A 14,553-nucleotide genomic window follows, 5' to 3' on the forward strand; every position below is an offset into this window, starting at 1 on the left:
ATGTTATGTACATCAATTGAATTTTGGTTTGCATTTTCAATTCAATTGTGTAACTCATAAAGGGTTCAAAGTAGCATGTAAAAATAGAACCATTTATTTTTTAGCAAAACATTGCATTGAATTAGGGCTGGGCGATTTGGCCTAAATCAAAATCTCGATTAACTGAACATTTTAACTTGATTATGATTAATAAATGATTATTTTATTTATTTATTTATTTATTTATTATTTATTTAACATGTTTTGCACAGTAAATATGCTCACATATTAAAAGTGAGAGATTTTTTAATGAGGGGAAAAAAATTTAATTCTAAAATTTAATTTTAAAAATTAATTCTTAAAAAATAATTTAAGAAAACATGCACGTATCTACTATCTATGAAGAAGATTTCTGAACATAATAGTTTTAATAACTCATTTCTAATAACCATTTCTTTTATCTTTGCTATGATGACAGTACATAATATTTGACTAGATATTTTTCAAAATACAAGCAAAGGCTATTCATTGTATAACAGTAGTTTCTTCTGCAGACAATCAAAAATATATATTGCTTAAGGGGGCTAACAATATTGACCTTATAATGGGTTTCAAAATATTTAAACCTGCTTTTATTCTAGCCAAAATGAAACAAATACGCCTAGAAGAAAAAATATTATAGGAAATACTGTTAAAATTCCTTGCTCCGTTAAACATGATACTGATAATCATTTAGAATAATCGTAATTACAATTATGACTAAAATAATTGTGATTGTGATTTTTCCCAAAATCGAGCAGCCCTAATGGACAGTGTTTTTTTTTTGTGTGTTGGAGAAAACACATAGACAGCTTATGCACACAACTACAACAGAGGCTTTATTTTTTAAAAAGGCTGAGATTGTATGGGGTGGGTAGCAATAGCTGACTTTTTTTTTTTACTGAGCTATGTTTGACAGTCTTATTCGCTATGGAATCACAGTCTGGTTTGGGAAACTGTCGGTTCAACTAAAAAATAAATTGGTTCATATTCAAAAAAACAGTCATGAAAATTATAGGAATAAAACAATAAGAGCCCACACAGATTCTATATGAACAGCCGGTTATAAGAAGAGCAATATATTTTAGTGCTGACTTCAAGCATCCTCTTTTCAGTGAATATCAGCTGTTACCATCAGGAAAAAAAACTGAGAATGCCAATGTGTAAAACCAATAGACTGAAGCTTTCGTTTGTTCCTACCTCGATACAACTGTTGAACTCTACCAATAACACTGCTCCGGTAGTATGTTAGTGCTTGACTGGGTTCTGTGTTTTATATATTTATATTTGATATGGTCTTATTTTGTACACAATGAATGTTCTTAATTGTTTGTTCTTAATTGTTTTGTTTAATTTGTTTTTACTGTCTCTTTAGAGCAATGTTGTAGCACCTCTTTGACTGTCGGGGACAAGATTATCTTATCCTATCCTATCCTATGTTTTACTAAAAATGAAACCTGATTGCACCAAACTTTGGACATGAAGAATGCAGATTTAAAAACATACATGTTCCATTTCCTTTTCACATATTACATTCCAAATTTTATTTAGTTACTCATATTTCCTGTTAAACAAACCATTTTCCTTGAAAATAGCAGGTTCAATTACAAAACAGGTGAACAGTGTTTTAAGCTGATTTGAATATGAAAATACAGAACAGGAAACAACAAATGAGATGTGTGCCATCGCTTATTTAGTTCCTCGAAAATACGCCACTGCCAAGCATCTTTTTATAGACAGATATATTGCTTTCGATTATAAACATCAGCCAATCAGCTATTCCACAATCCAGCAAAGTGCCAGCAAAGAACATTTAAATTATATTATTGCTACTACTACTTCATGTACATTCACTTTTCAATTTAAATATGCAAATTATAAAGAGTCCAAATTAGAATCCAATTTTCATTCATTCATTTATTTTCTTGTCAGCTTAGTCGCTTTATTAAATCAGGGGTTGCCACAGCGGAATGAACCGCCAACTTATCCAGCACGTTTTTTTACGCAGCGGATGCCCTTCCAGCCGCAACCCATCTCTGGGAAACATCCACACACACTCATACACTACGGAAAATTTAGCCTACACAATTCACCTGTACCGCATGTCTTTGGACTGTAAGGGGAAACCAGAGCACCCGGAGGAAACCCACGCGGACGCAGGGAGAACATACAAACTCCACACAGAAACACCAACTGAGCCGAGGATCGAACCAGCAACATTCTTGCTGTGAGGCAACAGCACTACCTACTGCGCCACTGCTTTGCCCAGCAAGCAATTTATATATTTATATATATATAAATAATGAGATGTATATATGTTATGGTTTCCGCTACATTGACGGGGCGCCACGCCAAAATTTATCCCCCCACGGCTACATTACAGCTTCTTATTCAAAACATTGTCATGTTTTTTTAATAGTGGGTGATAATCGCACCAAAACGTACTAAGGGTAAAGGGTAAGTGAATTATAACAGAGCGAACTCTTTTAACTCTTTAAAGGGCACCTAGGTTACCCCTTTTTTCAGATTTAATATAAGTCTTTTGCATCTCTAGAATGTGTATATAAAGTTTCAGATCAAAATACCCATCAGATTTTTCATTATACCTTTTACAAGATGCTGTTTTATACTGATTTCCAGCAGGGGGTGGTTTTGTCGTACTGTGCCTTTAAGCCGAGTCTTTCCTGCCCACTATTTCTAAATGCCTCCTCCCTCAGCTGCGTCAGACAACAGACAGACTTAAAGGAAGAAGGTCTCACGTAGCGTTTGTGAGATACTACAGTAAGAACTAACCTTTACTAATCAGTATTGTGAAGTTGCATTGATGAGTCACACACAATATCGTTACAAAGTTAACGCGCGCACACACACACGCGCACACACACACGCGCACACACACACACACAGGCAGGCAGACAGAGCGCGCTTGGCTTAGTTAAGGCTAACCTCAAGTACTGTGTGGATATCTGTTATGCTAATGTACAAAATAAACCTGATTTAACTTCCACAAACTGGGATTGAAGCGTCTTCTTTTATAATTGTTCTGACACGCGGCTGTGCTGATGAAGTAAAGCTGAAGTAAAACATTGTAATTAATTACACACATACTCTGTTTTAAAACACTTTAAACATGTGAAACTTACTCTTAATCACATTTGATGATGATTGCTGATCCTAGCGAACAGAACAGACCTTTTATTCCCGGTGGCTTTGCGTATGTCTGCCTGGTCTTGTTGACATATACACGTGACTACCGGAAAATGTTAATGCGCGCAGCTGTCAATCAATTCGGTGGGCGGGGGGAAAATCGCACACCTACGTAATGGTGCGATCGATTTGAAAACAGCTCCAATTGGCCGACCCTTTTTTTGTAGATAAATTGAAAAAAAAGGACTGGGTGTGTTCATATCACCCTATGACGGTCTATACACTATACCAACACACAGATCTGTCCAAACAGCTTGAAAAGTAGATTTTTTACCATAGGTGCCCTTTAAGGTTACGTGCCGACTGACTGACTGACAGGTGCGTGATGTGTGAGGTCAGCAAACACAACGTATAGCTGTTTCACTTTACTTCAGGACGCATTAATGTCACTTTGTAGGTCTATTGGAGACATTCACAAATATTCCTCGTAAATCCAATAAATGTTAGGGACATACTCGTTACATAAACGCACTAAATCGCACTTCAGCAGTGTTTATTTGAAAGTGTGCAAGAACTTTTGTGCATTCGCATGCTGTAGGCCATTACATAAATGCGATCTCGACTTGTAGTACTGTGCTCACGACATTTGTCATTGAAATTACGCTACAGGTAGTTAGTAGATCTGAGTTAAAAAGGCCTGCCACCACAGCTGGAAAAAAATCCTAGAGGAAACACTGCATGCGTGGAGGAGGCTCACGCGCATGCTCGAGTGACGTCACTGGCGTCACTGTCTCCGTTCGGTCACACACTGTGTGCTTGAAGTTTGGACTTGCTATTTACTCGCAATTTAAATCTTAATCATTAAATTCTTCCTCATTCGCTAAGTATTTGTCTCTCCTACTTAGGGTGACCAAACCCTTAATACATTTATACAAACAAAGCTGCTTTAAAAACGGTCTGTCCCTCGAGCATCCGCCTGTTGTTTGTAGCTTTAGCCTGCTAGCGCCGCTGGTCAGCTAAAGCTACCGACCTCTTTAACCATACACTTACTGGCTTTGCTCTTTACCCCGTAAAATGTCGCTTCCGTCTCTGTCCTTGTGTGCAGGAGAAGCATCGATGGAGGCGTTGGAGCTGGAGCTGGAAGAAGTGGAGTCCCAGATCCGCGCGCTGGTGGTAAGACGGTCGCGGCTACGGGAACGGCTTCTAGCCGTACCTAATGCTAAGGCCGTCTCATCACCTAAGGTACGTGGAAATTACAACCACATCATTCCCTCTACCTCAACCCCGCGTCCTTCTCTGTCCAGGCCCAGCGCACCCGGGGCGCGGCTCAGCCAGGCGTCGTTCACGCCGACACCCGGCTACCACGGCGCCTGGGTGCAGCCGCGCAAGGTGCTTCCCAGATCCCGGGGCAGAACGTCTCCGCCTGTGTTCGAGATCTCCACGGAGAACCGCTTCTCCCCTCTCCGCGAGTCGGGTCCCGATGTGGCCATCATCGGTGACTCGATCGTTCGTCACGTCCGTGCCGCCTCCTCAAAAGGTAATAAAGTACGTACTTTCTGCTTTCCTGGTGCCCGTGTGAAAAATATTTCTACACAGATTCCAACCATCCTGGGCGCTGCCGAGAGCCCTGGTGCCGTTGTCCTCCACGTGGGGACAAACGACACCGGGCTCCGGCAGTCGGAGATCCTGAAGAAGGACTTCAGGAGCCTGATCGAGACGGTTCGACGCACCTCGCCCGCCACGCAGATCATCGTTTCTGGGCCGCTTCCTACCTACCGCCGAGGAAATGAAAGGTTCAGTAGACTTTTAGCTTTGAATGAATGGCTAATAACATGGTGTAAAGAACAGAAATTGCTCTTTGCTAATAACTGGAATCTTTTCTGGGAGCGTCCTAGGCTCTTCCGTCCTGACGGCCTGCACCCCAGTCGAGCCGGAGCTGAACTCCTGTCGGACAACATCTCCAGACTACTTCGCACCATCTGACTAGCAGGTAAAAATTCACAAAATTCACACTATAGCCACCTAGACTCTTGTTCACCCCACTTAAACATCAGTAACGCATATCTGGCGAATCCTATAGAGACTGTGTCTGTTCCTCGTATTATTAGATTAAGAAATAAACGTACTGTGTGCTCCAGGAAAAATCTAGTAAGAATCAAACCAGAAAAACCAGTAGAAAGTGAAAATACAAATTTCGTAAAACTTGGTCTCCTAAACATCAGGTCACTTGCACCTAAAGCACTTATCATTAATGAAATAATAACAGAAAACAATCTTAATGCACTCTGTCTCACTGAAACCTGGCTGAAACAAAATGACTATATTAGCTTAAATGAAGCAACTCCTCCAGGATTCTTATATAAACATGAGGCTCGTCAAACTGGTCGTGGTGGTGGAGTTGCATCAATCTTTAGTGATTTCCTTAATATTAAACAGAGAAACGGACTTATGTTTAGCTCCTTTGAAGTATTATCGCTTAATGTTCAGCTTCCAGATACTATACAAAAACCTATGTTATCTCTCGCTTTAATCACCATATATAGACCCCCAGGACCCTATGTCAAATTTCTAAAAGAATTTTCTGATTTTATTTCTGACTTACTAGTCAAAACTGATAAAATGCTAATTGTAGGTGACTTTAACATCCACATAGATGACGCTAATGATACATTAGGGCTCGCGTTTATGGATTTAATACACTCACTTGGGATAAAGCAAAACGTTGTGGGTCCAACCCATCGCTTAAAGCATACATTAGATCTAATTCTGTCTTATGGAATCGAGGTTATTGACGTAGACATTATACCACAAAGTGATGATATTACAGATCACTACCTCTTACTATATAAGCTATGTTTACCTGAAATCAGCAAACCCGCTCCAATACTCCGCCCTAGTAGAACTATTGTTCCGTCAACTAAAGATGAATTTATAAATAACTTACCTGATCTCTCTCTATTTCGTAATGCACCCGCAAACTCAAATGATCTTGATGTAGTAACCAGCAGTATGGATGCCATCTTTACTAGCACACTAAATACTGTGGCACCCATAAAATTAAAAAAGGCTAGAGAGATTAAAACTATACCATGGTATAATAGTCATACTCGTGCGCTCAAAACAGCAACCCGCGCCCTGGAACGTAAATGGAAAAAAACTAATTTAGAGGTCTTTAGAATTGCGTACAAAGACAGTATGTCCAGCTATAGGAGGGCTCTAAAATCTGCCAGGACCGAGCACCTGCGCAAACTGATAGAAAATAATCATAACAATCCTAGATTTTTATTTAACACCATCTCTAAATTAGCAAATAATCGGTCATCCTTGGAACAAACTACTCCACCGCAAATTAGTAGTGATGACTTCATGAATTTTTTCAGTAATAAAATAGAAGGCTTTAGACAGAAAATAGGAGATGCCAAACTTTCTGCACCGGCTTATACTCCAAATCCTGTAAATATTTCATTAAATCATAATAATAACCTACACTGCTTCAAAATCATAGAACATGAAGAGTTAGTGAAAATTATAAATAGCTCTAAACCAGCTACGTGTATGCTGGACTCAATTCCAACAAAATTACTGAAAGAGCTGCTACCTGCTATAGGAGAACCTCTTCTTAACATTATCAACTCTTCTTTATCTATAGGCCATGTTCCAAACTCTTACAAGCTAGCTGTTATTAAGCCTATTATTAAGAAACCGCAACTAGACACCAACAACTTAGCTAACTATAGGCCTATTTCAAATCTTCCATTTATGTCTAAAATACTAGAAAAAGTTGTTTCCACTCAATTATGCTCTTTTCTGCAGACGAACAATATTTTTGAAGTGTTTCAGTCAGGTTTCAGGGCTCACCACAGTACAGAAACCGCCTTAGTGAAAATAACCAACGATTTACTCTTAGCTGCTGACCGAGGGTGCGTCTCGCTATTAGTTTTACTCGATCTTAGTGCGGCATTTGATACCATTGACCACAATATCCTCATAAATCGCTTAAAGTCTACAGGTGTCCAGGGACAGGCTCTACAATGGTTTAAGTCATACTTAACTGACCGCTACCAGTTTGTAAATCTTAATGGACAGCCTTCACAAATCTGCCCAGTAAAGTATGGGGTGCCTCAAGGATCAGTTTTAGGCCCTTTACTGTTTACAATTTACATGCTACCTATGGGAGACATTATTAGAAGACATGGGATCAGCTTTCACTGCTATGCAGATGATACTCAATTATATATTTCCACTAAACCTGACGAGACGTCTGAACTTTCTAAACTAACTGAGTGTATCAAAGACATTAAAGACTGGATGACAAACAATTTTCTTCTCTTAAACTCAGACAAAACAGAATTATTACTTATTGGGCCTAAATCTTGCACACAGCAGATCTCGCAACTCAATTTACAATTAGAGGGATACAAAGTTAGCTTTAGCTCTACTATAAAAGATCTGGGTGTCATATTAGACAGCAATCTAACTTTTAAAAACCATATATCCCATGTCACAAAAACTGCCTTCTTTCATCTGAGAAATATCGCTAAATTACGAAATATGCTATCCATCTCAGATGCAGAAAAGCTAGTCCATGCTTTTATGACTTCGAGACTGGATTACTGTAATGCTCTATTTGCTGGCTGCCCAGCATCCTCTATTAACAAACTTCAATTAGTGCAAAATGCAGCAGCCAGAGTTCTGACCAGGTCTAGAAAATATGATCATATAACCCCAATTTTATCCTCCTTACACTGGCTGCCTGTTAAATTTCGTATTGAATTTAAAATATTACTTCTCACCTATAAAGCTCTAAATAATCTAGCTCCTGTTTATCTAACCAACCTTCTGTCTCGCTACGAACCAACTCGCTCCTTAAGATCTCAAAATTCAGGGCTTCTGGTAGTACCTAGAATAGCAAAATCAAGTAAAGGAGGTCGAGCCTTCTCTTTCATGGCTCCTACACTCTGGAATAGCCTTCCTGGTAATGTCCGAGGCTCAGACACACTCTCCCAGTTCAAAACTAGATTAAAGACCTATCTGTTTAGTAAAGCATACACTCAGTGCATCACCTAGCAGGTTCCACACTGCCTTCTACATCTTGCTTATATACACTATGAACAGCAGCTACGCTAATTATTCTCTTTATTCTCTATTTTCACCTGGGGATACTCATCCCGAGGTCCTCAGATTAGGCGGAGTCACTGATTGGATCCAAGACCAGCGACGTGATGATCCCAAGGATTCCATATCCGGGACCAGGCCATATCCTGAGCTGCTGCTGCGCTGATGGTCGTGGGGAGTGGAGAACATGAGTCTGATTCCAGCGACGCTCCAGGGACAGACGAGTCTTCGCTGAGGCCATCTTCCAGCATAAACCACGGCGAATGAAGTTCTGCACAAGACTTTTGGCCAGCGGAGAAATTAAAATGGTCGTGCCCAACTGAGTCTGGTTCTCTCAAGGTTTTTTTTTTTTCTTCACTCCCATCAGGTGAAGTTTTTTTTCCCTCTCCGCTGTCGCCACTGCCTCGCATGGTTCAGGATTGGTAGAGCTACGCATCGTTGAATTTGCTCTTCAGTGTTTGAACTCTCAGTAATGATTAAATCACACTGAACAGAGCTAAACTGAACTGAACTGAACTTAAACACTAAAACCTGAACCACACTGTTCCAATTACTATGACCATTTATGTGAAGCTGCTTTGACACAATCTACATTGTAAAAGCGCTATACAAATAAAGCTGAATTGAATTGAATTGAATTTATATTTATTTATTTATGTTGAAAATCATAGGCTACAAACAGGACACAAAAGATTTAAATGGGTAGATGGAAGAGTTGGAAAGATGAGAGGCGGGCGGCGTCCAAACAACAGAAATAAAGAAACCAAAGCAACCTATTCTAATGGCCCATTTTCTACCCTAACTACCCAAAAGAAATGTATACCCATACAAAAGAAATGTATACCCATACAAAAGAAATTTATACCCATACACCAACATGAAAACAATATCTTCGTGTCTCTGACACACTGCCTTACCTACACTATGATAATAGAAAACCGAAAAATACAGCTGGTGGAACTCGACCCCTAACCTAGTGTGTCTATATCCAAAGCCTTTGCGTGCACACTGTATGTCGCGCGACATTCTTACTTGTCCCATTCTGCAGCCTCAGAAGAGCATAAAACTGTGGGGGAACAGTTTGTAAATATATAGTCATCCTATAATTTATTTTCATAATCAGACTTGATTAAAACAGTGTGCAGAAAAACTTTCATTGACTTTCTTCCTTTGTATGTGTCAGAGTGGGAAAGCCCCGCCCACTAGTGACCATCTCTACCCTATTAGCATAAGCAGCCCTGAGTGAGAAGCAGCGATCTGCCATTAGAGTTTTTACCTGCTGAATATGTCGGCGACTAAGAAGAATACAAATGTGGAGTTTTAGATGCACAAATGAACACCGTAGTCTCCATAGACTGCTTTCTTCGGACCCACCTCTTTTGACATTTTCAGTTTTACGCAGGGATAACGTTAGTACTAATTTAAATTACATATAGGTCGTTCTTGAACAATTCGTTCATTTTGAACAAATATTTTGTATGACTCGAGAAGGAGGAGTAGTTTCAGGAAGTGATTTGTTCATCCGCACATTTGTGCAGGTGGAGTAGAAGATTAGTTTCTTTTGAGTCTTCTATCAGGTTTGAGTCATTCATTCATCATGTAAAAACAGAAGCCAATCATATGCAGTCAGAGCAGGAAAAGGATTTGATTCGTTCATTTCTCGAATCCTCGGTTTGTGTCGCTCGTTCATCATGTGAGAAACAAAAGCCAATCATATGCAGTCAGAGCAGGAAAAGGATTTGATTCGTTCATTTCTCGAATCCTCGGTTTGTGTCGCTCGTTCATCATGTGAGAAACAAAAGCCAATCATATGCAGTCAGAGCAGGAAAAGGATTTCATTCGTTCATTTCTCGAATCCTCGGTTTGTGTCGCTCGTTCATCATGTGAAAGACAGAAGCCAATCATATGCAGTCAGAGCAGGAAAAGGATTTGATTCGTTCATTTCTCGAATCCTCGGTTTGTGTCCCTCATTCATCATGTGAAAGACAGAAGCCAATCATATGCAGTCAGAGCAGGAAAAGGATTTGATTCGTTCATTTCTCGAATCCTCGGTTTGTGTCGCTCGTTCATCATGTGAAAGACAGAAGCCAATCAAATGCAGTCAGAGCAGGAAAAGGATTTGATTCGTTCATTTTTCGAGTCCTCGATTTGAATCATCTCTCGCAGTCACGTGATAAACAAATGACTTAAAAACCAGGGGACTAGAGGAGTGAGCTAGTCGTGCCTCCTTTTAGCTCAGACTGTGTGCATTGTTTAAGCTTATATGGGACTGTCAGTGTGACGTAAAAGAACCACTCAAATTTGAAGACCTGTCAGAAGAGGTGAGCTGACATAATCATAGACAAAAGACCAGGTAAACCATAAATGATTATTTTCTCTTTCTTATTCACCTTATTCTTTGTGTATGAGCGGGCGCAGCCATTTGGATCTTTTTGGCTTAAGACTTTCGGTCTCATTAACTTCCATTCATTTTTAAACGTTAAAAACAGCTTGTTCTGCTGCTTGATGTTCAAACTGATATTTTCTTATTATATATTATTCTACTTTGTCTGTATAATCATGCAAACACCATTTCCTGGCGTTTATTATTCCTAGTCATTTCTTCCATAGATAATTAAATCGGAAGTTCTAAAACAATTGCAAAAACGAGCACACTTACGCATTGAAGAATAACAAATCGCAAAACTGGATTATCACATTAACTGACAGGCGCTAAATAAAACAGCTAAGGCGCTAAATAAAACAGTTTCCATCCAACAAGTCAAAGCGAACAAAATAGTCACTTCCTGATTAACTGGTGCCAAATATCAACAGTAAAAACGGAATTTGCTGCGATAGGAGAAGCTGCGTCAATCTGTTCTTCATCTAATAAATCACTTGCGCCTCAGAAACAATCCTGACATGCTCTGAAAGCGCAGTGGCATTTGAAGGTGTCAGATGCGAAGCACAGACGCTCTCGATTCTGGAGGTCAATAATAATATAACAACACTAATTCTGAAACGGTAAGGCGTTTTATAATGACCAAAACAACGTTTCTGATGTTTTACAGTGTGCTCAGCCTGATGGTTTCTTAAAAACATCTAATAAAAACATCTCTTTTAACAAAATCACATGAGCTTTTTTAATGCGCATGCTGGAGTTTGTGCGGTAAAAGTGTTTTCATTGTAGTTTATGCGCATCTTTTCCTTTTGAATAAAAAGTTTATCCTACTCAGTTATGTGCATACGTTTTTTTATGCGAATTTTCGAAATTTATGCCCATCATGGCGTTTCTATCAACCATTTTTTTTTTATGCGCACATCTCCGCCCTGTTTTGAAAAGAGCACAAATCTCATTTGAATTTAAAATGACAGTCACCAAAACAGCACTACTTGTATTAAAGTTTCAGAGAGTTATAAAACATTATTTGTCTGGTATTGAGCTGAAACTTCACAAACACACTTTAAGGACAACAGAGGCTTATTTTGCATCTTGTAAAAGGGGCAAAATATGCCTTCTTTAACTCTGTGGTGAGTTGTTTTGGAAAATATAAACAGATGTTATAGCATAGTGTTACATAAGCATTCCCAATGAATTTATGCATCAAGTTTTACTACGATTGTTTTGTTTTTTTACTGTGTTTTTATTAAAATTTTTAGAAACAGTATACGAATAACATTCTTAAAATGTTTACAACCACAAAAAAAGAAAACAATTAGAAAGAAAAAAAATAGTGGGTATAAATTATTATAATAGATAAATAATAGTGACAGCTTAAAGAAAAAATAAATAAATAAATATAAATAAAAATAATAAATAAAAATAAAAAGAAGGAGGGAGGGGGGATAAACAAATAAATAAATAAATACACTCCAATATAAAGGCAATAAGTATGACAAAGACAAAGCCCCTGACAGCCTTTCAAAGATCATGCAAGTATGTTTAGATTAATGCCCTGGGCCCGGTTTTTCAAAGGGTTTAATCCGGATAAAATTGATCCGGATTTAGTAATCCTGTTTTTGCAATCCGTGATCACGTAATCCTGCTTACTTTTTGAGACAGTTTTTCAAAGCAACATCGGATTGGATCAAACTGATCCGGATAGGAACTTATCAGGATTACTAAATCTGGATAACCAGTGCTCAAACAGGATAGGACATCACAATGTAGAACTATAGATATGTAAAGAGCGACAAGTAGAATAGCCAGCGTGGGGTCAATATAACTTTTTTTGCTTGAAATGAAAACTAAGAAAATTTTATAATTATTAAAATAATAATAATAATAATCATAATAATAATAATAAATAATAAAAACAAGAAAAACCCCACCCCATCCTCTTTCAACAGTCCGCTCATCTGAGACCTACAACACTGTACATTGACAATATTTATAATAAGTTTCAAATATAGATGTAAATAAAAAAAGACTTAATGTCAAAAACTCCACAATAATTTCAGACTTCCGCATCTGATGTGGAGAAACCAGCTTGTCTGAGCGTATCCTTTAGGAGGCGGATCTCAAGTCATTGGCCTTGGTTTGCTGCAGTTTGGTCAGAGTCAGTTGTTCCTTCGCCAGACGTAGCTGCGCTTCTGCCCTTTCAGTCTCTTTTTGCAATTGTTTAAGGTGATTTCAAAAATCAGTGATTGCCATTCTTTGCATTTTTTTTTGTTATTCTGTAATCATTGCATACATCATTAATAAATATTCTAAAATTCTATATATTTTATAATCACTATAGCCTGACGGATGAACAAATAAAATTAAAACCTTATGAATAAATAGTATATCTCGTAAGATACTGCATGGTCCAAATGTAGTATTATTTAATACATTTTTAAAGTTTTCATTACATTTTGGGCATAAAATCCACGCTAAATCCACCCTTCTGATGGGATCAGTTTAATCCAGGTTTTTTGGATCAAAGTGATCCAGATCCTACAAAAAAGGTCTGAAAAACTCAAACCAAAGGTTTGATCCGGATCAAAACCAAGATTGGATTATGTGATCTAATCCGATTACGTAATCCGTTTTTTCTTTTAAAAAACCCATTTTCAAGATTTGATCCAATCCCTTATCCAAAATCCTAGTGGATTACTTTTGAAAAACCGGGCCCAGGTCTGTTGAAAAAAAGTCTGATTTCAGCTGCAAATCTGCAGTCATTTTCTCAAATATCTGTTTCAACCTCTGTGTCCATTCTGTTAAAGTAGGTTGGCGGGTCTTCATCCAGTTCACTGTAATTATACTGTAATTATGTGTAGTGCAAATACACACAACTGATCAGGGGGGAAGCCATCGAGCAGAAAAAATACTGGGTGCATTGGTATGTCATATCCTAAAATTGTTCTAATCTCCCCGTTAACCTCCTGCCAATACACTTGTATTTTGGGACATTTCCAAAACATGTGAACATAGTCTCCCACTTCTCCTCAATCCTTCCAGCATTGTGATAATTGTTTAGAACTATGGAATTTGGCGACCACTAATGGAACTCTGAAAAACCTCATCTTCATCTTCCAATCGAACTCCTTCCATATTTGACTGCTTATACCCTTGTGACAATTTGAGCATATTTGTTCCCACATTTCATCCTCTACTATGGTGTTTAACTCTAATTCCCAATTTCTTTTGACGTAATAAGAGTCGTCAGATTTATCCTGCATCAATTTTCTATATAAATGGGGTACATGATTTTTAGTAGTTTTACTGCGATTGTGACATCCACAACACTGGACTTGCTCTTTTCCAGAGCTGAACTGTGGTGCCAGCTGAAGACGTGACTCATTTCTCCTTGGCTTGAGGTCATCGCTCATTTGGTTACAAACAAAACTAGCTTTCTTCAGTGCGTTACAGTAGGCTACATTGATTTTAAATGAGAGACCTCTGCAGCGCTGGTACGACCAGACACATTTTGACTCTTTATTTTCCTAATTAAAAGGGATAGTTCATTAATAAATTACAATTCTGTAATCATTAATGCAGTCTTCACTTGTTCCAGACATGGTTGGGTTTCTTTCTCAACGCAAGAGCAGATCTTTTTGGAAGAATGTTGAAAGCATACTAATACTAATACTATATATACTATGGATGTCAGAGGCATTTTTCTAAATATCTTCTTCAGTGTTGAACAGAAGAAACTCAAAAAGGCTGGAAAACAATTAAGGAAGTAGGACTGCACAATATATCGTTTTGACATCGATATCGCAATGTGTGTGTCCGCAATAGTCACATCGCAGGATATGCAATGTTAAGGGATTATAGTTGATCAGCACAACAATTGAGAATGCATGACA

The 14,553-nt window shown here is 38.4% G+C and overlaps 3 protein-coding genes across 13 annotated transcripts in view; 2 read left to right on the forward strand and 1 right to left on the reverse strand.

Annotated features, from left to right (window-relative positions):
- pcsk6 (proprotein convertase subtilisin/kexin type 6) overlaps nucleotides 1-14,553 on the forward strand; it is an 884,625-nt gene that overhangs the window by 655,127 nt on the left and 214,945 nt on the right. The gene's annotated exons all lie outside the window — the stretch shown is intronic.
- lrrk1 (leucine-rich repeat kinase 1) overlaps nucleotides 1-14,553 on the reverse strand; it is a 198,839-nt gene that overhangs the window by 182,136 nt on the left and 2,150 nt on the right. The window lies entirely within an intron of this gene.
- On the forward strand, nucleotides 3,937-8,913 carry LOC147843023 (uncharacterized). 4 transcript variants are annotated; one of them, XM_087260514.1, is made up of 3 exons: nucleotides 3,937-4,176; nucleotides 4,271-4,958; nucleotides 5,061-8,913. In XM_087260514.1, the coding sequence occupies exons 2-3, from the start codon at nucleotides 4,282-4,284 to the stop codon at nucleotides 5,146-5,148; spliced, it is 765 nt and encodes a 254-aa protein (XP_087116640.1). In that variant the 5' UTR covers nucleotides 3,937-4,176; nucleotides 4,271-4,281; the 3' UTR covers nucleotides 5,149-8,913. The 4 variants fall into 4 exon arrangements, with proteins under 4 accessions (XP_087116640.1, XP_087116639.1, XP_087116638.1 ...); XM_087260513.1 differs by having other exon boundaries at nucleotides 3,937-4,120; XM_087260512.1 differs by having other exon boundaries at nucleotides 4,271-8,913.

This window comes from Danio rerio, chromosome 7, assembly GCF_052040795.2.
Source record: "Danio rerio strain M-AB ecotype USA chromosome 7, GRCz13ab, whole genome shotgun sequence".
NCBI classification, from domain to species: domain Eukaryota; kingdom Metazoa; phylum Chordata; class Actinopteri; order Cypriniformes; family Danionidae; genus Danio; species Danio rerio.

What these genes read in the sequence shown, in the direction of transcription:
- LOC147843023 (XM_087260512.1), top strand. Translation starts at nt 4,282, where the DNA reads ATGGAGGCGTTGGAGCTGGAGCTGGAAGAAGTGGAGTCCCAGATCCGC.